Source organism: Thamnophis elegans, chromosome 9 (genome assembly GCF_009769535.1).
Source record: "Thamnophis elegans isolate rThaEle1 chromosome 9, rThaEle1.pri, whole genome shotgun sequence".
In the NCBI taxonomy this organism is placed as follows: Eukaryota; Metazoa; Chordata; class Lepidosauria; order Squamata; family Colubridae; genus Thamnophis; species Thamnophis elegans.
The window spans coordinates 56727060-56751624 of NC_045549.1; the positions used below are offsets into that span (position 1 = coordinate 56727060).

At 42.1% G+C, this 24565-nt stretch overlaps 1 protein-coding gene across 1 annotated transcript; it reads left to right on the forward strand.

Moving 5' to 3' along the window:
- Window positions 1-895: 895 nt before the first annotated feature.
- On the forward strand, window positions 896-2282 carry LOC116513532 (fibroblast growth factor-binding protein 1-like). The gene has a single exon (XM_032224667.1). It carries the CDS (start codon window positions 918-920, stop codon window positions 1566-1568), a length of 651 nt encoding a protein of 216 aa, XP_032080558.1. The 5' UTR covers window positions 896-917; the 3' UTR covers window positions 1569-2282.
- Window positions 2283-24565: the final 22283 nt, after the last annotated feature.

The window sequence follows — 24565 nt, forward strand, 5'->3', positions numbered from 1 at the left end:
TCTGAATTGTCAGAACCAGAAAGGAGTAAGGAAGATGTGACTCATGACTGAGATGATTACTTTAAAATAATAAGAGTGGAGAGTTTCAGGGTTCTTTTTAAATAGAATTCTCCAATGCTATGGAATCATAACTCTGTTTAAAGGTATATTTACTGTTTTATCAGTCTTTCCTCTCTGGAACTCATAATAACCCTGCCACATGAGATTTATTCCACAATGAGAGTTTCACATTAGCTGACAATCTAATTGAATCCCTGCTAAAGATGCTGTAAGCAAAACAGCAGCAAAATAGATTTTGCTAGTTGTTGATTATCTTCTTGGTCATATTATTCTTTTTACATTTTTAACATTTCTCCATTTCTCTAGGGTCCGATATCCCTACTTTTGGTAATTATTTAGCTGCTAAAGAATTGATATGGTTATAAATACTTTCCTTCAAATGATGTTTCTTCAGTTCCTTTCAATAGAAAGCAGTTGTAATCGGCACTAATAATTTATTCTAACCCTATTCACTTGCTGATGATTATCTGCTTGAATAGAGGTTAGGGAAAAAAAAACGTGTAGTGTACACCATGCTCAAATGTCATCCAACTTCAGCACCAGATTAGTAATGGAGGCCACCAAATTCATATGAATTAACCCTTCAGATTGTCCCATGTATCTCCACTTAGGAACATTGTGATCATGCTATGGGTTCCGTGTAAGGAGGAATATTTTTACCATTTATCTTAAGCAGTCTTAAGAGTTCGTGCTCAAAAATATCATTAGGAGTAGCACTGATGTTGTCCTATTTTACAACATTTGCTAATAATAGATAATTGATTATTTTAGGGCATGTCAAGCATACATAAAAGTAGATGCATATTTTTACAAGGGATTTTTATTTCTAAAACAGGTTTTAAAAAGCACTAGGAAACATGAAGACCAAACATTTTGCTCTGCTGTGTATCCTCATGATGTTCTGTCAAATGCTGCAAGCTGACAGTGAAACAGTGAAAGAGAGAAAAAGAGAGAAACCAAATAATGGCAGAGCGGGAAGAGCCCAGGCTGGACCTAATAAGAATGCCAAGGGCCAGAGAAACAGAGGACAACGAGGTTCTCCCACAAAAGGGAAGTTTACAACTAAAGAGAAGGCTGAATGTTCCTGGACTATAAATGAGAAAGAGACCGCTCTGCTAAAGGTAGACTGCAAAAAAGGGGAAGATGCTTTCTCCTGTGCTTTTTCTGGCAGCCCTTCTACCTGCCCACAGTATGCAGAAAAGCAAAAGGTCTTCTGGAAAGAAATCACTCGATCTCTAAAGAAGCAGAAGAATCTCTGCAAGGACCCCAAAACTCTTTTAAAATCTAAAGTCTGTAAGACTGGGCCACCTACTGCCCATCTTAGAATGCTTATGGACGCCAAGCCAGAGACACCAACACCCAAACAGCCAGAGAAAGAATCCAGTGATTGTGTGGAAGATATTGATTACGTGGATCAGAAAAAGGTGGCTGAAGAATACTGCTCTGAGACGTGGCAAAATCTTTGCTACTTCATCATTTCAATGGTACAAGATAAAAAGTGCAGTTAGAAATGGAAGGGAGGTGGACCAAAGGCCTTGAGTTATTATGGGCACAACTATCTCGCAAACAATATCAAGAGCAAACAATCTGAATTTTTCTCTGGTGCATCCAGTCAAACTCCACTTGTGAAAGTAAATGCAATGGGTTTTGTTCTTTTTCTTAAAAAAAAAATGTGACTGTAACTGTTATTCCTCTCCACTGTCACCCAATCCTTCCTTCCTCTGTGTAATTTGGGAGAAAAGTATCAAATGAAAGGGATAAATCTGATGGAAGGGTTGCCAGCAATTGTTTTCTGTGTCATAATATGCAATTTTGCATAATATGCATATTTTTATTAGGCCAATTTGATGTTTGCACATCAGTGCCCAAGATGTCTAAGAACACTTTATCAGGCAAGATGAGAAGAAAAGGAAGTCTGGGTGGTGGGGGTGATATATTGTATTTAGGAAAGGAAGAGTAAAAATGAGCCTTTTCATCAAAGATACAATAAAACTATTTTTCAATGGATCTCAGGTGTGTCTGGTGGTGGGAAAGTATTTAAAAAGTTAAGATGGAGGCCACAGTCTTGCAATCATAGTCTCATTCCCATTGTGGCACATGTAAAAGAGGGCCGGGCTTGGATAAAAATGGATCTGTATAGTGAGCTATGCAAAAGTTACAAAGATGTGAAAAGTTCCATGTATTGCTTCATTCTTTCCTGTATATTTCTAGCCAATGAGATTATTTCGGTGCTATGCACTTTTTTTTTTACTTTTTGAATGTATATTGCTAAAAATAAAGCCTTTTAAAATTGTTCTCTGTAGTTCTGTCCTCTGCTTGTCCCAATTTTCTTTTCTATGTGTCCATAATTTGCATGCAGCCCAAAATGCACTAACTCAGAACTAAATTTTAGTGAGTCTGATGGCCACCATCTACTCACTAGCATTTCAGATAAGCAAGTGGAATTGATCAGCATAGAGAATTGTGGGGGAAGAGAAATCCATGGGACAGAATTGGCAATATTAATGAAGAAATGAATTCTCTAACTGCTGTGCAAAATTTGTCCTCCACCCTAATGAGGCAAGGGGTATCATTTTGTTAAATGGGATCATTATTTTAATGGGGAGGGCAGAATGGTGGTTCTGAGATGGCCCATAGTCTTGGATTTATTCAAGACTGGGGGTGGAGGGAACAGAACAGAATAACAGAGTTGGAAGGACCTTGGAGGTCTAGAGACATCATTATAAATAGCAGACTTTGTTTTTAAGCAAGACGATTTGCCCTTAATCTGAGTACTCTAAATTCATCTCATCTAATCCTTTGTTTTTTTAATATCATTTTTAATGTCAACATTTAGCACCCGCAGACAGTCAGAAGTATAAGCTCTTTTGAAAATTTAAAACAACTTTAGTCATTCTTCTACTCCAACAACCAAGAGCCATGTGGGTTTGATACAACAGCATGTGGTCCAAAATAAATTTTGCTAGTGCAATAAAATTAATTTTAGAACGCCTTCAGCTACCAATTCAGATTTCCAGTCTCTGCAACAGTGGGGCTATTCTATCAGTCTGTTTCCCCAAACTCAAAGACCCATGGCTTTCAATGCATGAACATCATTTCTTTGGCTCTGTTACAGGTAGAGAGGTAAGATGAAAAAGCTTCATATTTGGGGGGGGGGGGGTTGTAATCCTGGTCCTATAACATTTTGTCATGAGTTGTGATTTCTTGGGACACAGAGCATTTTCACAAAATGAACTGGCCTCACCTTTCTTCCCTTGTCCTCCACTTTTGCATTCAAGACATATACAGGGAAGTTTAAAATAATCGATATGGCAACGTCCACCTGTGGTCAAGGCTGCCCTCTAGACATTTTTCATTCTCTCTGGCTGGTCAGCAGGTAGAAGATCCATCCAATGGCTGAGCAGCTGGCTACTCAGGCTGATACAAAATGCTGACTGCATATATAGAACATACTAAGGGATAAATTAGATGTAACTCGGACATCATGTTTTGGATTTCTTCTGATTATAGACACAACAGCAGATATTGTAGATGACTGATATGCACTGCAATGCTATCCTTTGCATTGATAGCATCCAGCAAATGGAATAAGTGATGTGTGTTGTAACTGAAGCAGATGATATAGTTTGTTTTTTTTTGTTTCAATCAAATAAATGAGATTCTTACAAGCAATGCTGATATCCCGACCTCTCAGGATCATCTCACTTGCATGCCATGCAGATTCTGGTGAGATCATTGGTCTCTGCTTTTTGTCTCCCAGGTTCAATTGTAGACCTCCCTACCTTGTTTTCACCCAAGATTTCCCTTGAAGACCCAACATTCCTCTCCTCCAGATAATCCCCATGAAGCTTCAGGTCCTAACACAAACCTTGTTTTTCCTTTTCCTTTTGGTTACCCCAAGCAGCAGGGTTTTTCCCCCTCCTGCAGGGTTGTGTGTGCATGTGTGGGTGGATGGGTAGGTAGGCATGCCTTTGACTCCTTGTTGACTCAAGGCTGGGCAAGTCACTGCACTTTTCTTAGCAAGATTTTGAAAATGATTTGCCGTTGCCTTCTTCCTAGGGCTGAAACAGAGTGACTGGCCCAAGATTACCCAATTGGCTTCATGCCCAAGGTCAGACTAGAAATCATAGTCTCCCAGTTTCTAGCCTGCTGTCTTAATCACTATCCCAAACTGTTCCAAGATGCCTCCCTCAATTTCTTTCTCTTTCTTTCTTTCTTTCTTTCTTTCTTTCTTTCTTTCTTTCTTTCTTTCTTTCTTTCTTGATTTATTTCTGTCTCTCCCTTCTTCCCTCCCTCCCTCCCTCCCTCCCTCCCTCCCTCCCTCCTTCCTTCCTTCCTTCCTGAACATCTCAAAGAAATAACTGCTGTCTACCCACACTGCCTGCATGAAATCAGAAATATGCAGAGGAACAAAGCTTCATCCTGAAGTAGCCTCAGTTGCCCAATATCTGATTCCAACTGCATTAGAATGAATATTTTTAGTATCATAGGGCAAAGCTCTTTGGGGAACAGGAAGTTATGTCTGTGGGCACCATAAAGTAATTTCTTCTAATATTTGTTTCCTCAAACACTATTTTGTCCCATTTTCTACATATTGTCATGGTTCTTGAGAGAGGCTATTCTCGGGTTGAATCACATCAAAATTCTAATAATAGAAAGTTTCTTCTTTCTGTTTCAATCTTGTGAATGAACCTAAACTGAGCTTATTTGAGATATTCTGGGTTCAGGGGTTGTTTTCAGTTGATAGCAGCAATCACAAATGCCTTTGACCAGTGCACTGTCTTTGGGGTGAAAAGCATCTGGCTGTTGATTCAAGACTTTGTCACCTCTCATTGACAAGTAGTGAAGACCTTGCATTTGGAAACAGCTTCTGCCAAATGTAGAAACAGGTTTTGTAAGATTAACTAACTCCCCCCCCCCCTTCCCATTGTAATTCAAGATTTTGGATTCCATTTTGATATAAAAATTGCAGGACACCTGAGAAGCTATGTCCTTCTCTTCAAGCATTCTAATGTATCACTGGATATGTCAGGAATGTCTACAGGATGTGATTTTGAAAAAGTCAAGATGATGACTTCAATAGTTTGAGTGAAGCTCAACACATACCAAACAAGTGTACTTTTGATTACATTGCCATGACCATCATCTTCACTTTTATAAATCATAACCCAAGTACACCCTTGAATATGCAAATGATCGTGACCCGACAAAAGTGCGGACGACAAAAGTGCGGACGACAAAAGTGCGCCGACAAAAGCGCTCCGACAAAACCGCGTCACTAAAAACGCGACATCATCAACGCGGCGACAACAGTGCGGCGACAACAGCACGGTGACAGAAGGGCGATTTACAACAGCACGTCAATTTAAGTTAAGGTAAGGGTTAGGGTTAGGGTTAGGGTTAGGGTTACGTTTAGGGTTAGGGTTACGTTTAGGGTTAGGGTTAGCGTTACGTTTAGGGTTAGGGTTAGGGTTAGGGTTAGGTTTAAGGTTAGGGTTAGGGTTAGGGTTAGGGTTAGGGTTAGGGTTAGGGTTAGGGTTAGGGTTAGGGTTAGGGTTAGGGTTAGGGTTAGGTTGAGGTTTACAGCATGCTTCTGTCGCCACGCTGTTGTCGGCACGATTCAGCGCTCATTCATCGGAGCACTTTAGAACTCGCGGTTTTGTCACTGCGTTTTAGTCAAGTGCGCTTTTTTCGTTCGCCCTTTTGTCGGTGAACCCAAATGATCTGCCCCATAAGTCTCTGAGACAGACTATGTTGATTTGCAGTACTGCCTTCCTCTCGTTCCATGGTAGAAAAGACTCTTCTGCACTACTGGACTGTTGACTCTATGGCTATGTTTAATGTTTAACAATTTAGGGTTTGACTCTTCAGTTTTACTGGCTTTAGACTGACTCCACAGCAGACAGTAAATAGAGGCTGAAGTTAGGGAGTTGGATAGACTGCTGCTGTTGTTTTCTTCAACAAAGCCCCAACATATTCAATGCCCTTGCTGGGTTTCCCAAAAAGGTCCCTTAGTCATGATGATATGTAATATGTAGCAGTTTGCATAATGCCAGATGAGATATTACCTATACTCTATGCTCCCAGTTTCCAGGATGAGGTTGCTGCTGTCTTGATTCTCTGTGAGTGTTTATGGCTCAACTCCAAGCCTTGTGGTCCTTGGCAAGCTGTGACCAAATCCACCTACAACTTTCCCTCTTCTTCTCCTCCCATGGAAACTCAGTGTGTACATTTCCATTGCTTTCCTGTTCAACTTTACTAACTCACCTGCTTGGCTCCAGTTCAAACTCCGCACCTATCTGAATTGCATAAGAGCTCCTGGGGATACAGGTGAGCCAACGCCTCTTTCTCAGGCAGGGCCAATGAACAGCAACCATCCGATATCTCCCCACTGTCTTTGGCCAATCACAGGACCCATGAGTGATGAGCTGCTGCATATGTTTTATGCATTCTGTTCATTCATAGGGATAGTGAATGTGTTCAGATCACAAACGCCACACCCTCAATTGGGTTCAGGGTTGGCTGTTGCTGCCAAAGGCATAATGGCTCTGTACTTGCTGTTCTCATTCAGTTTGACTTCATGGAGATAACAGAGTTGTTGGCTTCCTCCAGGCTTCTTCCAGGAATTGCTCTTGATTTTGTAGTAATAAGGAAGTCTTGGATGACTCTGCACTGGGGAATCTTTTAAAATAACAGGAAATCCATTCATTTCTGCAGACATGCTAATGATGCATGATTCAACTGTTTTAATCATGACTTCTGCATTGTACAGGAGAATGGGAAGGTCACCATGACCTAAAAGCATTTCCAAGTGTCTTTGCTTGACTGGTGATGGCCAAATCTGGTGCTAGGTTTTGCCTCAGCTTTTCCCTTAATAACTGAATCAGAAGATCGTTTAAAAGCAATGTATTACTGTGATAAAAGTGGGGTCTCCCTATGAAAAGGGAGACTCAAGATAAATGGCTTACATTTACTTTTACAGTTAGGACAAGAAAGAATTTCAAAGAAAAAATTGATTGGTTTAGAAATAGCAATAGCAATAGCAGTTAGACTTATATACTGCTTCATAGGACTTTCAGCCCTCTCTAAGCGGTTTACAGAGTCAGCATATCGCCCCCACAGTCTGGGTCCCCATTTCACCCACCTCGGAAGGATGGAAGGCTGAGTCAACCTTGAGCCGGTGAGATTTGAACCGCTGAACTGCAGATAACAGTCAGCTGAAGTGGTCTGCAGTACTGCACCCTAACCACTGCGCCACCTCGGCTCTGGATAGTGATCTATCCAGTTACATCACACAAATTAAAGCATCCAATAATATGTGAGCATTGCCATAAAAAAGATAATTGTAACATTTGCAAAGAAAAAACATCAACATGGATATGGGTAAGACATATTCTCGGTGTTTCCCAAGGTTGAGCTTGAATATTTGCTTTGTTTATGGAAGCTTGAGAACAGATAAAATGAAAGTGTTATCTACCATTGTATTGAATGCTCTATTGCCAGTATTGTTTTCTGAAAGAGAGGGTTTTCTGAAGATTAAGGCTTATGGCAAATTCTTAGCAATACATTTGAAAAAGCAAATTTAAAGTACAAGAAACCCCATGTTAGTTAGCCTGTGCAATACTACTACAGAAACTATTACAAAGTCTATCCTGTATGGCTCTCACTGAGCCAATTTACAGCAGAATTAATCAGCTCAGCTGCTGTCTGAGGGGATATCCCATGAGGCTAATCTGTCACATTGCCACTCTGGCTCTGGAACAGGAGGCTCCTAATGGGACAACCTTCTTGACTTTGGTTTCCTCTCCCAACTTTAAGCAAAGGTACCTTGACTCTGTGCAGGTTTCCTCTGGCTGATCAGAAGAGCTCAGCCTTAGATTTGGGAACTTGATTATTAAGGTGGATTTCTCCACCCTGAGGAAAGTGGGGAGGGAGAAAAAAGTAAGGGGTGGACAGGCAACAGCCAATGCTAGCACATCCTCACTGACCTATTAAAGGAGAGGGAGAAGGAAGCTGAGCTTTGTGCAATGACTCAAACATGCAGTGAACAATTTAGAACTAACCTGGTTTTCTTTTGTGGCCCTGGATTTCTTTCGAAAGGCTATCAACTTTTACTAACCTTGAAAAGCTGTGCTGGGGTTGATCCAAGGGTGAAATGCTCTGAAGTCTGCTACCGGTTCGTTTTGTGCACGCATCCGCACTGTAGGTGCTACCGCACAGCACTGAAAAAGGATTAAGAAGCCTTTTCTGAGTCTTCAAAGGTAACAGAACATTGAGTGGGGGGACAGCTGTGCCGTGCGATTTAGATTTGCTAGGAAACAGGATTTCCTGCTTTCTAGTGAATATAAATCACATGGCACAGCTGATTGTCACGCAGCTGATCGTCAGAGCTACCAGTTCACATGAACCAGTAGCATTTTTTTACTACTGGTTTGGGCGAACAGGTAGCATTTTTTACTACCGGTTCAGGTGAAGTGGTCTGAACTGGTAGCATTTCACTCCTGGTTTGATCTGATTATAGTCAGGGGAGAGAACTGTCAGTTGTCCAGCTGGCAAATCCAGAGAAAGAAACTCCTGGAACGTTACTTTACCAAGAGTATAAACTTTACTGAATAAATCCGCATTGTTACAACAGAAGCAAAACCAGATTAACAATGAACAGAGTTGGAAGGGATCTTATAGGTAATCTAGTCCAACCCCCTGCCCAAGCAGGAGACCCTATACCATTTCTGATAAATGGCAGTCCAATCTCTTCTTAAAAGTCTCAAGTGACGAAGCCAAAGACAAGCTGTTCTATTGGTTGATTGTTCTCACTGTCAGAAAGTTCCTTCTTATTTCTAGGTTGAATCTCTCCTTGGTCAGTTTCCATCCATTATTCCTTGTCCAGCCTTCAGGTACTTTGGAAAATAGCTTGACCCCTTCCTCTCTGTGGCAGCCCCTCAAATATTGGAAGATTGCTATCATGTCTCATCTGGTCCTTCTCTTCACTAGACTAGCCATGCCCAGTTCCTGTAACCTTTCTTCATATGTTTTAGTCTCCAGTCCCCTAATCATCCTGGTTGCTCTTCTCTGCACTTTTTCTAGAGTCTCAACATCTTTTTATAGTGTAGTGACCAAAGCTGGATGCAGTACTCTAGGTATGGTCTTACTAGGGCTTTATAGAGTGGTACTAGTACCTCACTTGATCTTAATGCATTTATTAATGCAACTTATTAATGCAATTTAGGATTTCATTGGCTGTTTTGGCTGCTGCTGCACACTGCTGGCTCATATTTAGCTGGTTATCCACTAAGACACCAAGACTCCAAGATTCCTCTCATAGTCACTGCTATTAAGCTTGGTGAACAGTTTATATGTGTTCTTTTGAGTTTTTTAAATCTAAGTGTAGGACTTTACTATTCTCTACATTGAGTTTCATTTTGTTAGATAGGGCCCAGTGTTCAGGTCTGTCAAGATCCATCTGGATCTTGAGCCTATCTTCTGGGTGTTAGCTATTCCTACCACCTTAGTATCATCATTTGGTAAGTTCCCCTTCTATTCCCTCATCAAAGTCATTTATGAAGATATTGAAGAGTACTGGGCCTAAGATGGAACCTTGTGGTACTCCACTCAGAGGTGGTACGCTGCCGGTTTGCACCGGTTCGGGTAGACCAGTAGTGGTGGCGGCATGAGGCTCTGCCCATCCACCCAGACATCATCACAGACCTTCTGTGCATGCGCGCTCCCACTAGCAAACCAGTAGTGAAAATAATAGGATACCATTACTGCCCCACTGCTTACTTCTCTCCATGTAGACTTGGACTCATTAAGAACTACTCATTGAGTATGGTTTGTCAGCCAGTTGCGAATACATCTGATGGTGAAGCTATCTATCCCACTTTTTTTCTAGATTACAAAGAAGTAGGTTGTGGTCTACTTTGTCGAATGCCTTGCTGAAGTCTAATTATATTATGTCCACAGTATTTCACTGGTGTACTAATTTAGTCACTATGTTGAAGAATGAAATAAGATTGGTTTGGCACAATCTGTTTTTAACAAACTTGTGCTGGCTGCTAATTATTACTTTACTCATTTCTAGGTGTTGGCAGATCTGTTTTTTTTTAAATTATTTTTCCAGTATTTTCCTGGGTATTGATGTTAGGCTTATTGGTCTGTAGTTTCCTAGGTCTGGTTTTTTCCCTTCTTTTTTGAAGATGGGAAGCATATCAGCTATTTTCCAGTCCTCTTGTAGTTTCCCAATGTTCCAGGATTTTTTAAAGATGTGGTTCAGTGGTTCTGAGATGACATCTTCCAGCTCCTTTAGAACTCTGGGATGTAATCCATCAGGTGATTCGTATTCATCGAGATCAGACAGGTGTTCTCTTACTGTTTTTTTATTTTGCTTAACTTTTATTTTCAGTCTGTTTTTTACAATTATGTTTCTGGTAGGTTGGGCTATAGTTTCTTTTTGCGTGAAGACTGATGCAAAGAATGAGTTAAACAGCTCTACTGTAACGGCTCCTCTCCTAATTTGAGAAAGTAAAGACTCTTGAAACGGATTATTTCAAAAGGAACCTTTAATCAAGCAGCATGGAAACCATTAGAAGCAAAGCAGCATCTGAAAACCTTTAGGCCATGCAAATGGGATTAAGCTGATAATGACCCCTCACCCGCAAGCACAGGCGGGTGAAAGAAAGTGCTGTAGTCAGTGGGGTGTCGTGGGAGAGGAGAGAATGCCTGAGCATTACATTTATTAAAGAAAAAAGAAAAAAAAGGAATTTGAAGGATAAGAGGGAGCGTGGGGTTGTGGGAGGGCATCAGAAACGGAGAAAGAGAGGAGGAAAAGTGAGCACAACACTGCAGCTTTAAACAGAATGACAGAATTGAAGCCTCTAAAAATGCGCCCTCTACTATGAGGCAGGAGGACTGCGTGCCTCAACTACCTCTGGATTGTTTGGGCTTTTAACTCTCGCTTAACTCTGCTTGAGCACCTAAAAAGTCAGACTAAATGAGGCATGCAGTTCTCCTGCCTCATAGTAGAGGGCGCTTTTTAGAGGCTTTTTTAAACAGGCAGTTATGCACTGTGTGGCAGCAGCTAGCTAGCCTAACCTCAGCACTCGCCTTTTCCCGTTTACCCGTTTTTTCCTTTTCATGATTGACAGTGGTGAGGCTGTGCCTCCCCTGCCTCCACGTCACTGCCTTGGAGGTAGTACAGACCATGGTCCAGGGATCCAAAGTTTCTTTGGCAACACCAACCCTTTAGCCAGTGATTCACTTCTAGAATTCTTTGTTCTCTTACCAGATGTTGTCCTTTCGTTGGCAGATGAAAAAACTACTACCTAAGTCCTTGACTTTCTTGCCTTGCTGTTCGTAATCACTCAATATTGTTTTCAAGTCCTTTTTGGGGTCATTCATCCCTACATGTAGTAGTAGAAAGGAGTAGTAGTCTGTGGATTTTATTATTTTGATTAGGTTCTCAGCCACATCTTTGATTTTAGCTCCAGGGAGACAACATGCCTCTCTGGATAAACTGCCTGGTCTACAGGTTCTATTCCTTTGAGAATTGAATCTCCTATCACCAACACTAACCTTTTTTTCCCCCTAGGGAGGTTTGGGGTGTTTTCAGAGGTGGGTTCCTACCAGTTCGCACCTATTCGGTAGAACCGGTTCGTCAAATCTACCGAACCGGTGAGAAGAGGTTCCACCAGTGGACCCGGAAAGCAGGCCACACCTACAGAAGAGGTTCCAAAACTTTTTGAAACCCACCACTGGTCCTTGGATATGATTATTCTACACTATCATGCTCATATTTATAAAACTCAGTGCCTCTGTGAAAGGTAAGGATGACTACTGCGTTTGTGGTGCAATCAGAACATCGCATGTGTTGAAGTTGTTTTAACGCAAACCAAAGATGACTTTTAAAAAACAAGTTTACATCATATTCTTATGCATGCCAGTGCTGTGTGTGAGGTAATTTAAGGTGGTTCTGACAAGTGTCACCAGCATCTTCATATCTGGTCACATGGGAGGCAAGCCACTCCCACAAAGGAGGCCACACCCATAGAGTAGGTTCGAACAATTTTTGAAACCCACCACTGGGTGTTTTTCTATCTATCACAGAAGTAATTGATGGAGCTACTTTATTATAGACATTTGTTGGTGCTTCTTTTCTATCCATCTGCATGTTTTCTTCTAGTGAGAGTCTATGAAATCGATTGCTTAGCACCAGTGGGGCTGCGTCAGAGTGAGTTGGTTTGGACAGGGGTTTTGTACTTGGTTTGTGGGTTTTTTTTTCCTTATGAGTGACTTATTTCTATATGTCTTCTTCCTCTAAGGCAGTGTTTCTCAACCTTGGCCACTTGAAGATGTCCGGACTTCAACTCCCAGAAATCCCCAGCCAGCATTTGAGAAACACTGCTCTAAGGAGTCAACTCTTTTAAAAGTTGTTTGGTCATTATTATGTTCTTTTTGCAAGTTTTGGGGGTTTCTCATTTTCTAGGTTGAGTTTCAGAGTGATTAGAGTTTCCTCTAGACTTTGTGGGCATAAATATATACATGGAACATTTTCTGCAGATCACAATAATATTTTTCTTCTTCCATGAGTGGATTTTTTAAAAAGTGAGAGTGAAAGTGTAGAGGGTTTGACAACAGATTTTTTAAAAGGGAAAAGGTCCAATTTGGAATACAGATATTCTAACAGATCATTTAAAATTTGGGGGACTCAAGTCTAGATAAAAGTTTAAGATTCTCGCATTTAAAGAATGCTTAGTTTAAGGATTTAAAGTTCTATAGTTCAAATTGTCTAGTTTAAATTTTAAGGTTCTAGCAGATCAATTAGATTGTCCAATTTAATTTTTTTTAGTGTTTGAGATTTAAGTGTGAGATTCGTTCCTAGCCTGTACTGGAATATTCTTTGATTGTCCCTTTCTTCCTGTGACCCTTCCCTGCTTTCTTGTGGGCTTGATTTATCTCTTACTTTTCTGCCTTTATATGTTCTATACTTGCTATTGTCTACTTGCCTTTGATTTTCTTTTGCCTTGTGTCCTGTGCTGACTTTTTATCCTCGCTTCCTACTTGCTTTTCTCCTGCCACTACTAGGCATTCGGTTCTCCCTGCTTTTCTCAGTTCATGGTCTGCCCCGCTGCTCAGTTGCCATTCTCAGTTCACTGATCAGTTCCACCACAAATCCGCGGTAGACTAAAGTGCGCTCGACGAAAGCGTGTACGTGACATCATCACAGCGCAACGAAAACGGCATGCTGTGAGCGGTAAATTTAAAATTAACGCGAAAACCTTACTCTAACCCCCCCAAACCTAACCCTAAACCTAACCCTAAGCCTAACCCTTAACCTAACCCTAAACCTAACCCTAAACCTAACCCTTAACCTAACACTAAACCTAACGCTAACCCTTAACCTAACCCTTACCCTAACCCTAACGCTTAACGTAACCCTAACCCTAACCCTAACCCTAACCCTTAACCTAACCCTAACCCTAACCCTAAACCTAACCCTTACCTTTATGTGAATCGGCTTGCTTTAATTTTATTTTAATTTTAATTTAATTTATTTTTAATTTTATTTGTCGCGCTGCTGATGACGTCACGTATGCGCTTTGATCGGGCGTGCTTTAGTGGACCGCGGTTTTGACGGGTCACGTCACTGATCTGATTTACTGAAAGACTGAAAGGCTCCACCTACACCGACAGCCTCCAGTTGCTCTGATGCTCTCCCATTGATTTCCACGTTCCTCTCAGGATCTGTTTCAGTTCTGTCTCTCATTGCTGGCTCTCCTCTCTCTCATAACATTCGTGAAGAAATTGATGAGGGACAAAGAGCTTAACAAGGCAAGAGATGAGCCAATACAGTATAAAGGGAAACAATTGGTCGTTCTGAAACAGGTCCCAAGAAGAATTGCAGAAGCAGTACAAATTTTTAACTACATTGTTGACTAAGTGTAACATAAATTTCAGATGGCTGACTCCAGAAGGAATACTGGTCACATGGAATGAAAAGAGACATAGATTGGACTCACTGGATAAAGTGATGGAGTTCTACAATCAGCATTTCAGTAATGAAGAGGAACTGGAGGAGAGGGAAGCAATAGAAGATAGAGATCAAGGAATGCCTGCTACAGAAGAAAAGAAACTGCAGCAAAAGGAAAGTGAAAAGGAGAAAAGGGATCGAACAGAGAGCAACGGAGCAAGACTCAAAGAACCGACAGAAATAAGAACAATCAAGTGTTTATGACTCAGATATAGATAGAACAATGCAAAAAGATCTTAAGATACTATCATTAAACATTAACAGATTGAACTCACCCATGAAAAGGAAGAAAACCTTACAAAGATTGAATCTAGACTTAATATCACTACAAGGTCTATATAAAAGAAAAACATAAACAACTAAAATAAAAGTTTAAAATCTTACAAATAAACAGAGGGATGAATTAATAAAGAAAATGGATATCCAGTGAAAAAAGTGAATAACTTAGGAATCTACCTAACAGTAAGAGGTATAACAATTAAAGAGGGCAACTATACAAAATCAATGCATCAAATCAAGCTGGATATGGAGAGATGGAAAAGCCTGCAACTTTCTATGATGGGTAGAATAGCTGCAATAAAGATGAACATACTGTTGAAAGAAATGTTCTTCTGGGTTCGGCTTCAAGTGGGGAAAAAGACACTGGAGACATGAAGGCTGCTTGGAAAGGTGGTTTAATGGTGGACAGGACCACATGGCTTGAGTCCTGAACAGAAAAGGTGATCACATGCTTCAATGTTGGGTGGAGAAGAAGAGAAGGACCGAGGAAGTGGCTTGCTGGGCTTTTTATAATCTGTTCAGCCCCACCTCTCTGTTTCCTGTTCCTGTGTAAGAAATGTATTCTGATTGGTTGTCAGACTCCCATGGGCCCATGCAAGGGCAAATCTCTAGACTGTATTTTGAATCCAGGTTTGGTTGAGTTCTCAGATGCCATGAGGTGAGTGGGTAAAGGCTAATCATGCCTTAATCCCATTACCCTGGAGCTGAAGGGGAGAACTCTTTATTATGTAAAGGGACTGGCTTGGTTCATCTTAATGACCCACTGACAACTGGGGTGGGCAGGGAGCTACTCTGTCTTTAAAACATGTTTCCTCCTTTTCACTTCCAGCAAAATGTAATATTCTGCCTTTTCAATATTTCCTAGGATATTTCATTTTTCTAGGAGAGGGCTGGGTGATAACTTCCTACAATACTGCCGAAGATACTTTTTAAATTCCAAACAATTACTAATAAAACTAGAGAAAAAAATGTTTTGAGGAATTGAATAGAATAATGTTGACATTTATTTGGCAAGGAAAAAATGAGAATAAACTGAAACTATTGCAGTAGTCAAGAGGTTTTGGTCTGCCAGATGAGGAATTGAATTACCAAGCAGCTGCACTCATATGGGTGAAAGAGTGGATAACTTTGAGGCATAGAAGACTATTATTATTGGAGGGTTATAACCTTCAACTAGGGTGTCATGCATTTCTCTGGTTCGGGAGAAATATGGTACATCGATATTTCCAAAAACGTTATGTAAGAAATGCATTGTTATCAGTGTAGGATAAAAGTAAACAACAAAACTATTGGGAAATAGCATTCTGGCTCTCCACATTAGAAGCATTGATACATAAAGTGACCAGATTTTAAGATGGGTAAAGTGGGACACCATTGACCGGGGGGGGGGGGGGCTTGGAGCACCTGAGCTGTAAAAAAAAAAAGAGGGCTGTAAATGGTGCTTTTACAGCCCTCTCTGAACAGTTTACAGGATGGAAAGGGAAGGGAGGTGAAGGAAGGAAGAAAGGAAGGAGAGAAGGGAGGGAAGGAAAGAGGGGAGGGAGGCGAAAGGGAGGAAGGGAAGAGAAGGGAGGGAGGGAGGAAGAACCCACTTTCCCGAGAACGGCCGCCAGACAGCTGTTGCAAAAACATTGCACGTCGGTGCGCGCACGCACAGAAGGGGAGGGAGCCTCACCTCTCTTCGGGTGCTGCGAGTGAGCTGAGGGGAGAAAGGGAAACCATTGCCCTCTAAAGGCCACATCGGGGACGACACTTCAGAGAAATAAAAACTTTTTTTTAACGGCGTCCTTTTTAAAATTGATGATTCGGTGTCTTTTCTTTCTTTTGGAAAATCAGGACTTTTTGAACATACTGTGGGACACGGGACAAATTTTGAAAAATCATGACTGTCCTGCCAAAAGTGGGACGTCTGGTCACCTTATTGATACACCCAAATCTTACAAATAGGGAAAAACTTGATTCTTATAAGGATATATTAAATGAGAATGGTGACTGGAAAACCAGATTAGAACCAAAAAACCAAGCGGTGGAATTAGAGTGGTGGTTGTACGTGCAGATACAATCGTGTTATGTTATGTGAAAGATGTGAAAACATAAGAGTTTTTATAGAGAACTAACAACATTGGACAAGATATTAATGGGGGCTGGTGACAAATTGATTTGGATACTATAAAATTATTTATTAAATTATAAAATGGAAGAAGAACAAGTTAAACAGATGATGATAGTATGGGCAAAGTTTTTTAGATATAATATCAATTTGGATAAATGGCAAAAGCTTTGGGAGAGAAATTGGAAACTGACAATGGCCAAATCATATAAGGAAAATCTATATAAAATGTTCTATAGGTGGCATCTGCCCCCAGCAAGTTTGGCTAAAATGTTTAGCAATATGTCCCCCAATTTTTTGAAATGCAAACAAATATCTGGCACATATTACCACATGTGGTGAACACGCATAAAGGCAAGGAAATTTTGGACACAAATCCATATGTGGTTAGAAAAAATGATCAGACAACATATAGAGTTTAAGCCAGAATTATTATTAGACATTATATCAGATGGTTATGATATATCTAATATCATAATATATTTAATATTACACATCTTGACAGCAGCAAGAATTGTATATGCACAGCAGCGGAAGAATGAAAATACCCCTTCAGAGGAGGAGATGACAAGGAAGATACTAGTCTGTGTGGAAATGGACAGACTAACGCTAAAAATAAAAGATAAAGGAGATACAGAATATTATTCAACAAGGAATAGATTATATCAATGGTTAGAAACATGAGGCAGAAGTTGTAATGTGAAAGAATCAGATTAGGTGGACATGGAAAGAGATATTATGTATGTATTAGAATGTAGATATTAGAATGATAGATAAGTTGACATACTAGAATATATGGTCAGAAACTACTGTACAACACTAGTACTGTTTAAAACAGTATATATGTTATTATGTTTTTACTCTTGCTTTATGGTAAGTGGAATGCCAGGACAATTACACTGTATTCAATATATATTTTTTAATTAATTTTTTATTTTATCAATTTCATATATACATTCACAATTATATGATCTCATAACTGTTATTAATAATATGTATTTATAACAATTTTTTCCCTACAGTTGACAATATACTTGAAAATTGCTTTCTTATCATCCCATAGATCCATCTTATCTTACAACGGTCCTACTTCTTCTTCCCTCCCTCCCTCTTTCCTTCCCTCGTTTCTTCTCTCCTACTCTCCTTCCTTCCCTCCTTCCTTCCCTCCCTCCTTCCCCCTTCCCTCCCTCCTTTCTTCTCTCCTTCTCTCCTTCCTTCCTTCCCTCCTTCCTTCCTTCCCTCCTTTCTTCTCTCCTTCTCTCCTTCCTTTCCCGCTTCCTTTCCTCCTTCCTTCCCCCCTTCCTTCTCTCCTACATTCCCTCCTTCCTTCCCTCCTTTCTTCTCTCCTTCCTTCCCTCCTTGCTTCCCTCCCTCATTCCTACCCCCCTTTCTTCTCTTTCTTCTCTCCTTCCTTCCTTCCTCCTCTCCTTTCCCTGTATTCAATATATTTATATGTAAGCAATAAAAATATATCTTAAAAAAAAGAATCCCATAGGGAGGCCTTTTTCTGAAGAGAGTGTGTCTGTTTTCACCGGAAAAGGCTGTTCCTCAAAAAATGGAGCCCCAGAGTGATGCACATTCCTCTGGGGTCTGCATTCTCTTCAGCAAAATCCTTTCCTGGTGAAAATCGAGCCCTATTTCCCTATTTTCACCGGGAAAGGCCTTGAGGGAAAGCCTCAATTCACAGGAAAGGCTTTCCCTCAAGGCCTTTCCCGGTGAAAATAGAGCCCCGAAGTGACACATGGTCCCACTGGGTACAGCATTCTTTCCAGAAAAGACCTTGAGGAAAGGCCTTCCCTGGCAAAAACAGAGCACAGGAGTGATATACATGTCCCTCCCAGCCTCTGTTCTCAGCAACAAAGGCTTTTTGCAAAGATGGCAAAAGGTTTTGCAAACGGAGGGAAAGCTTAGATGTTTCAGGCTTTCTCTCCATTTGCAAAGCCTTTTGCTGCAGATCTCATTCAAGCCTCCATTTGCAGAGAAGAGAGGCCTAAAGTACCGTGAGATCACGCAAAATCAGTAGTGTGAGATTTCATGCTACTGATCTCATGTGATCTTGTGGTACTTTAGGCCTCCATTATTCTCTGCATACACACCGAAGGCCTGAAGTGCCAAAACAGGCCACAAAAGTGAAGGCTCTCTGGATCTTCGCAAGGTGAGTATTCACAGGCCTAGTGCCTATGGAGGCCCGGTGCAGTGGGTGGGGGTGGGGGAATAGGCAAGGCAAATGTTGCAAATCCTCTGTGGTCATTCGTAAGGGCAAAAACTGCTGTGCTGCTTCAACATTTGTAATTTTGGGACTTTTTGGTAAACATTAGGGGGTGCTTATCACGTAACTTCAAACATTTGCTAAGGGCACATTCATAACTCTGGCATTTCCTGTATAGGTAAAAAGTTAAAGTTAGTCTTGACAACAACTAGGAATTTCCCAGGGTTGGAAAGTTGAATGAAAATCTTGAGAGAAAGAAGTGGTAACTATGTTCACAGTGGAATCTACATGGATGTGGCCAGATGTGGGATTCAAAATTTTTTTTACTACCAGTTCTGTGGGCATGGCTTGGTGGGTGTGGCAGGGGAAGTATACTGTAAAATATCCATTTCCACCCCACTGCAGGGGAAGGATATACTGCAAAATCTCCATTTCAGCTCCACTCCAGGGGAAGGATACTGTAAAATCCCCATTCCCTCCCCACTCCACTAACCTGTTGTGGGAAGGAATCGATCCCCCCTCTTCATTTCCCCAAATAAAATATTAGTCACAAGAAAAGCAAGGAAAAATCAAGCTGCTAACCAAGAAACTTGCCTGTGGCTCATTCCACATTCCAGTCCCAGTGCTTGGAGATAATGAGCCAATTGAAAGTGGAAGCCAGAGTTTTGGCTCAATTCACAAGTCACCAAGTCTGCCACACCCCTGAACCAGTTCTCTTGGCGGTACCATAGGCGCCACCATCTTGTTTTTGCCTTCTGCGCATATGCAGAGCAATTTTTGTTGCACTGCTCATATGCATGAACACGGAGCACGTGTACATGTGCGGCATATCCGCGAGTGAACTGGTAGTAGCAGCAACCGGAACCCACCCCTGATCAGCTCCACAGCCCCCTCATCATGTAGAGACACCAACCACCCTGAAGCACTCCTTTCCAGATTGTACGTGATGGCATGAACCCAAGCTGCATCATCTGGGTACATCACTCCATAGCACTCCATATAGTGCCAAACTTAAGCCAGGAAATGGGCCAGGTTGTCTGGGCATCTGTCAAAGTGGACCACCAAGGGGGTGGTTGGTCACTTCTCCTGTACCAGGATGTCCCCACTGCCGCTGATGTATATGCAGAGGCTCCAGATATCACTGGAACCAATGGACCATTTGCAGCAATGCCAGAATTGGGGTGGTGGGGCCAGCTGCTGCCATTGCCTGCACCAAGGCTTCAGCCATCCCCATTGATGTTGGCATGGTCAGCTGCAGGGGAGGGGGAGACGGGGTAGATACCACTGTTAGTGGTTCACTCATCCTGCTTGGTGTCCGCCATTGCAGTCCCCAGTGTACCTGGCTGGATTTCCAAAATGCCAAACTTCTCTCTCAACTGTTTCATTGATGGGCTGTGGTTAGTGACCAGAAACTTCCACTCAGTTGTTTGTCCTACTTGGCCAGTCACTTCATCTTCCACCTGCTCCCTTGGACCAAGTTGACTCCTGAGGAACTTCAGCTTCCACCGCCTTGTTCATGTTTGTCACCTGGCAGGTTTTGATCTCTGATACAGGGCATCCTTCACTCTCTCTTTTGGGCTTCCATGCTGTTGCTTGGTTCTCTCAGCCTTTTGTTTAGGTGTGGACCAACTGGCTGCATCTGCCCCAGAATTGCTGGACCTTCTTGGGCCAAGATTTCTGCTGGCTTCTTCCTCTCTTCCAAAACTTTGTCTGCCAACATCTCAGAGTTGTTGGCCTCCTGGTAGGATCCATGTAAGCTACTACTATGAGAATTGGCTTAATGCTAACCATCCCATTGGCATATACAGAAAAAGAAACTCCTTGGACATTATTTTATCAAGAGTATAACTTTACTGATAGATCCATAAAGGCAGTAGACAGTAGAAAAGCCAGTTTTTGCATGAAAAACTGTTTAGCTAAAATCCTCCTTTTTTTACCCGGGCCACTCATTGTCCATTGTCTGCCAATCCAGTGAAATCTCTCTCTTGGGGAAACAGTCATCTTGACTCAGAAGGCTCTCATCATTTGACTTTAAGTATTATATTGTATTGTATTGTATTTTATTATTTGTATGCCGCCCTTCTCTGGGAGGACTCAGGGCAACGAACAATTCAAGGGGGAAAAAGGGGAACATAAAAAGACAAAATACAAATAATAAAAGTAAACAACAGTCGCACGACCATACATGTCGAGAGGGGAGGGAACTCATCACCCCCAGGCCTGCCGGCAAAGCCAGGTTTTGACGGCTTTTCGGAAGGCCTGGAGAGAGGTGAGGGTCCGAATCCCTGCGGGGAGTTCATTCCAGAGGGCCGGAGCTGCCACAGAGAAGGCCCTCCCCCGGGTAATAGCCAGGTGGCATTGGCTGGTAGATGGCACCCGGAGGAGGCCAACCCTGTGAGATCTAATGGGTCTGTGGGAGGTAATTGGCAGCAGGCGGTCTCTCTTAAGGTGTTGAGATTCTCCCAGGCCACAGATGGTGTCCGTGAATTGTTCAATTCCCCCCCCCCCCAAAACCCTCTCTGGTTTCTGTTGTCTGGCTGTGAGAAAAAGTGCATAGTGAGTTGATGTGACATCAAAGGTGGAATAACTTGCACAATCAGCACTAGTGACTTATGATCAAACAGCAATATTACTTCCCAAGAAGAAGTCTATCAGACGATAACATTATTTTTTTTCAATCAGTGCCTAAGTGGCTTCTGTTCCAAGGAATATTTCTGATGTTCTCCTTTTTCATCCAGTCTCACATTGTCTGAGGTGGAAACCCAATGTGCTCTCAGTCCAATGTGGATGCATCATAACCAGGGGGAACATCTGGCATCTTAAATCAAGCATCTTAAAACAAAATACATCTCTTCGGTTTATTAGAAAAAGTGCTGGGCAGCTTCAACAGCAGCATCACCACTGTAATGTAATCTAGAATTTAATCTTATATAAACCATCAAAAGAGCCAAGAAGCTATTTGATTGTTTGGCATTTCAACAATACTGCATGTGATATGACTGGAAGAAAACACCCTAAGATGTCTTTGCATTTTAAAATGTTTACATAATCTGTTTTGTTGTACATTGGCACAACTGCCTTGCTCCCAGGTTAAAAGACATAGCAAAATAATTACTCAGTTTTAAAAGATCAAACATTTTTTGCCTGTTTATAACTGCAGGTTGTAGCCTCAGGGGAATTGTTCTTAAACATCTTAGAAATAATAATACTTCAAACACTGAATAATTAATTATGAACAATACCTGACACTACATTTATAGCAAGAAATCCATAATATGCTAAAAGAAGAACAACTGTTATACTCTACAGTGATGTTGTTCTGAAAGGGGGACCAGAGGGACAGTGTCAGGCATGCCTCCTTCAGTATCCAAGAAAGAAAAACCTCAACTCCATTTGAATAGAGATAAAGTACTTTTACTAAATATGAATTGATAGCAGCGAAAAGGAAAGCAAGATCTGAGCCAAAAAGGCGTGAACAAATACATATCAAATGATTACCCAGCCCCTCCCTCCAATTACCCCAGCCCAGTGTCCAATCTGCAACTCCCTAAGGTGTCATCTGGGATGCATCTTCAAAAGGCCTCATCAGGTTGGTATGCAAGACAGTTGGCCTTGACCAAGTCCAAACATCAGCCATGTGCAGAAGACAGTGACAACAAAACTCCCTTCTACATAACTCCTCCAGTACCATACAATTCCCTTCCCAAATACCATGCCCCCACCATCCCCGTTTCTATGGTAGCTGATAGCAAGCAAGTGAAGCAGAGACTGATATCAAGACTGAGGCAACACGGATCAAATGCAACTTGTTTATTTAACACAAAGATAAGATAACAAGTTAACAGTAGCTCTGAACCAGCAACGAACGTGCCGCCCATTTGATAGCTCTTTTATAAGCCGGCTGTCAAACGGAGAGCCAATGGGAGTTCTTTCTTTTCCCGCTTCTGCTGACACACCTCTAGCCAATCACTACGGGCTTGCAGTGTCACATCTTCGGAGCCCGGACACAACACTCCTTTCTCCATGGATGGTGCATGCGTAGACCTGAAGATACGCTGGATACCTGCACATTCTTGCTGATCTTTGGAGAGTGAGCTGATTGGCGATTGCAGAGGGATGTTGCAGCCGTACCAGAGGAACTCCTGCGACCAGGTCGGCAGACCATCAGGAACGCTGTCTTCACGATGTTGGCCCGGTTCCCCAGGTAAGTCCAGCTGTCAGGCATGCCTCCTTCAGCAACCAAGAAAGAAACCATTTAACTCCATTTGTAGAATTAAGAGTACTTTTACTGGTTATGTAAAGATAGCAGTGAAGTAAAGCATGGTTTGAGGCAGAAACGCGTGAAAACATACATATCAAACATTTGCCCAACCCCTCCCCCAAATTCCCCAACCCAGTGTCCAATCTGCAACTCCCTAAGGTGTCATGTGGGGTGCATCTTCAAACAGCCCCATCAAGTTGGTATGTGAGGCGGTTGGCCTTGACCAAGTCGAAACATCAGCCACAAGCATGCGCAGAAGATGGTGAGAGCAAGACTCCTCCAGTACAATATTATTCCCTTCCCCAATACTATGTCCCCCCCGCCTTCCTATGGCAGCCGATAGTAAGCAAGTGTAGCAAAGCACCCGTAAGCAAGTAACCAAAACAGAGGCTGACATCAGCAGTGGGATCAAGCGATGAGGTGCTAGGCTGGTGTGGATGGCAGGGGCTTCCATGGGTAGAGCGACAGGGTCTACTGGCCCCAGCTGGGGTTGCATGGCTTTAGCTGATAACTGTGGGAAGGTGTGGCACCGTCGGAGCTGGTTTACGTGGCAGTGCCACACGTGGCCATCATTTAGTCAGACCCTGTAAGAGCAGGGGCCAGTTATTTGCAATATTAGTTCCGGTAGCCACCGCAGGTCGCTCCCATGGCTCCTGGCATATACTGTGTTCCCTAGCTCAAACTCTTGCAGGCCATTGGTGGAAGTTGGGGGCTGGTCAGCCTCATAGCTGGGGTGAAGTCTATTTAAATCTGTTCGCAGGTGGTGACCCATCAGCAGTTGGCTGGCCTTCAGTTAGTGATGGGGTACAGCATAGTGTGTTGCGAGAGGAGGTATTTGTTTACCTGTTCCGCCCAATTGAGGGGACCCAGCCTGGCTAAGGATTCCTTGACTGACCTAACTGCCATGCCATTACTGGCCGGGTGGAACGAGGCAACCTTTGCATGGCGGATGCCATGGCTAGCTAAGAAAAGCTGAAATTGAGCTGATGTAAATTGCGTGTCAACTCTCTGTGTTGACATTCCATGCAGTGTGTGAGCAGAGCCGGATCTCAGATTACATTAACTGGGTTGAGATGGATGAAGCTATTTAGGTAACATGATTTATGACACAGTCTGAAGGGAGGAAAGGAACACAGGCAAAGTTCAGAAGCAGATAAATAAAGCAAAAAAGATGGCTGCAAATAAGAAATGCCTTACGAAGAATGCCTAATGAAGCTGTTAATAAATCACTGCTTTTTGTACTACAATATTGGGTTGCTTATTATGAATCAGGCATCGTTGGGGAACTTTACAGACAGCCATCCTTTGCTTTTAAATATCGGTGGTGCCGAGGGGGAACTCAGAAGACCATGGCAAAAGGCCAGCTATCTGAAAAGAGCTAGAGGGCAGCCAGACATTAAAGCTGAAAAGAGCAAAGCAACAAGAGATAAGTAAATAACCCCTAAAAACAGCTAAAGCTGAGCCTCCACCCACCCCTATGCCCATAAAAGAGAAAGCCTAAGTGACTACTTAGGCTACCAAGTGTCAAATGAGGGAATAGAGATGGACCCAGCCAAAGTGCAAGCTGTCCTAAGCTGGCAACCCCCTCGCACCCACAGACAGCTACAAAGCTTCCTAGGGTTT

Coding starts and splice junctions, on each gene's coding strand:
- LOC116513532 (XM_032224667.1), top strand. CDS start 918: ATGAAGACCAAACATTTTGCTCTGCTGTGTATCCTCATGATGTTCTGT.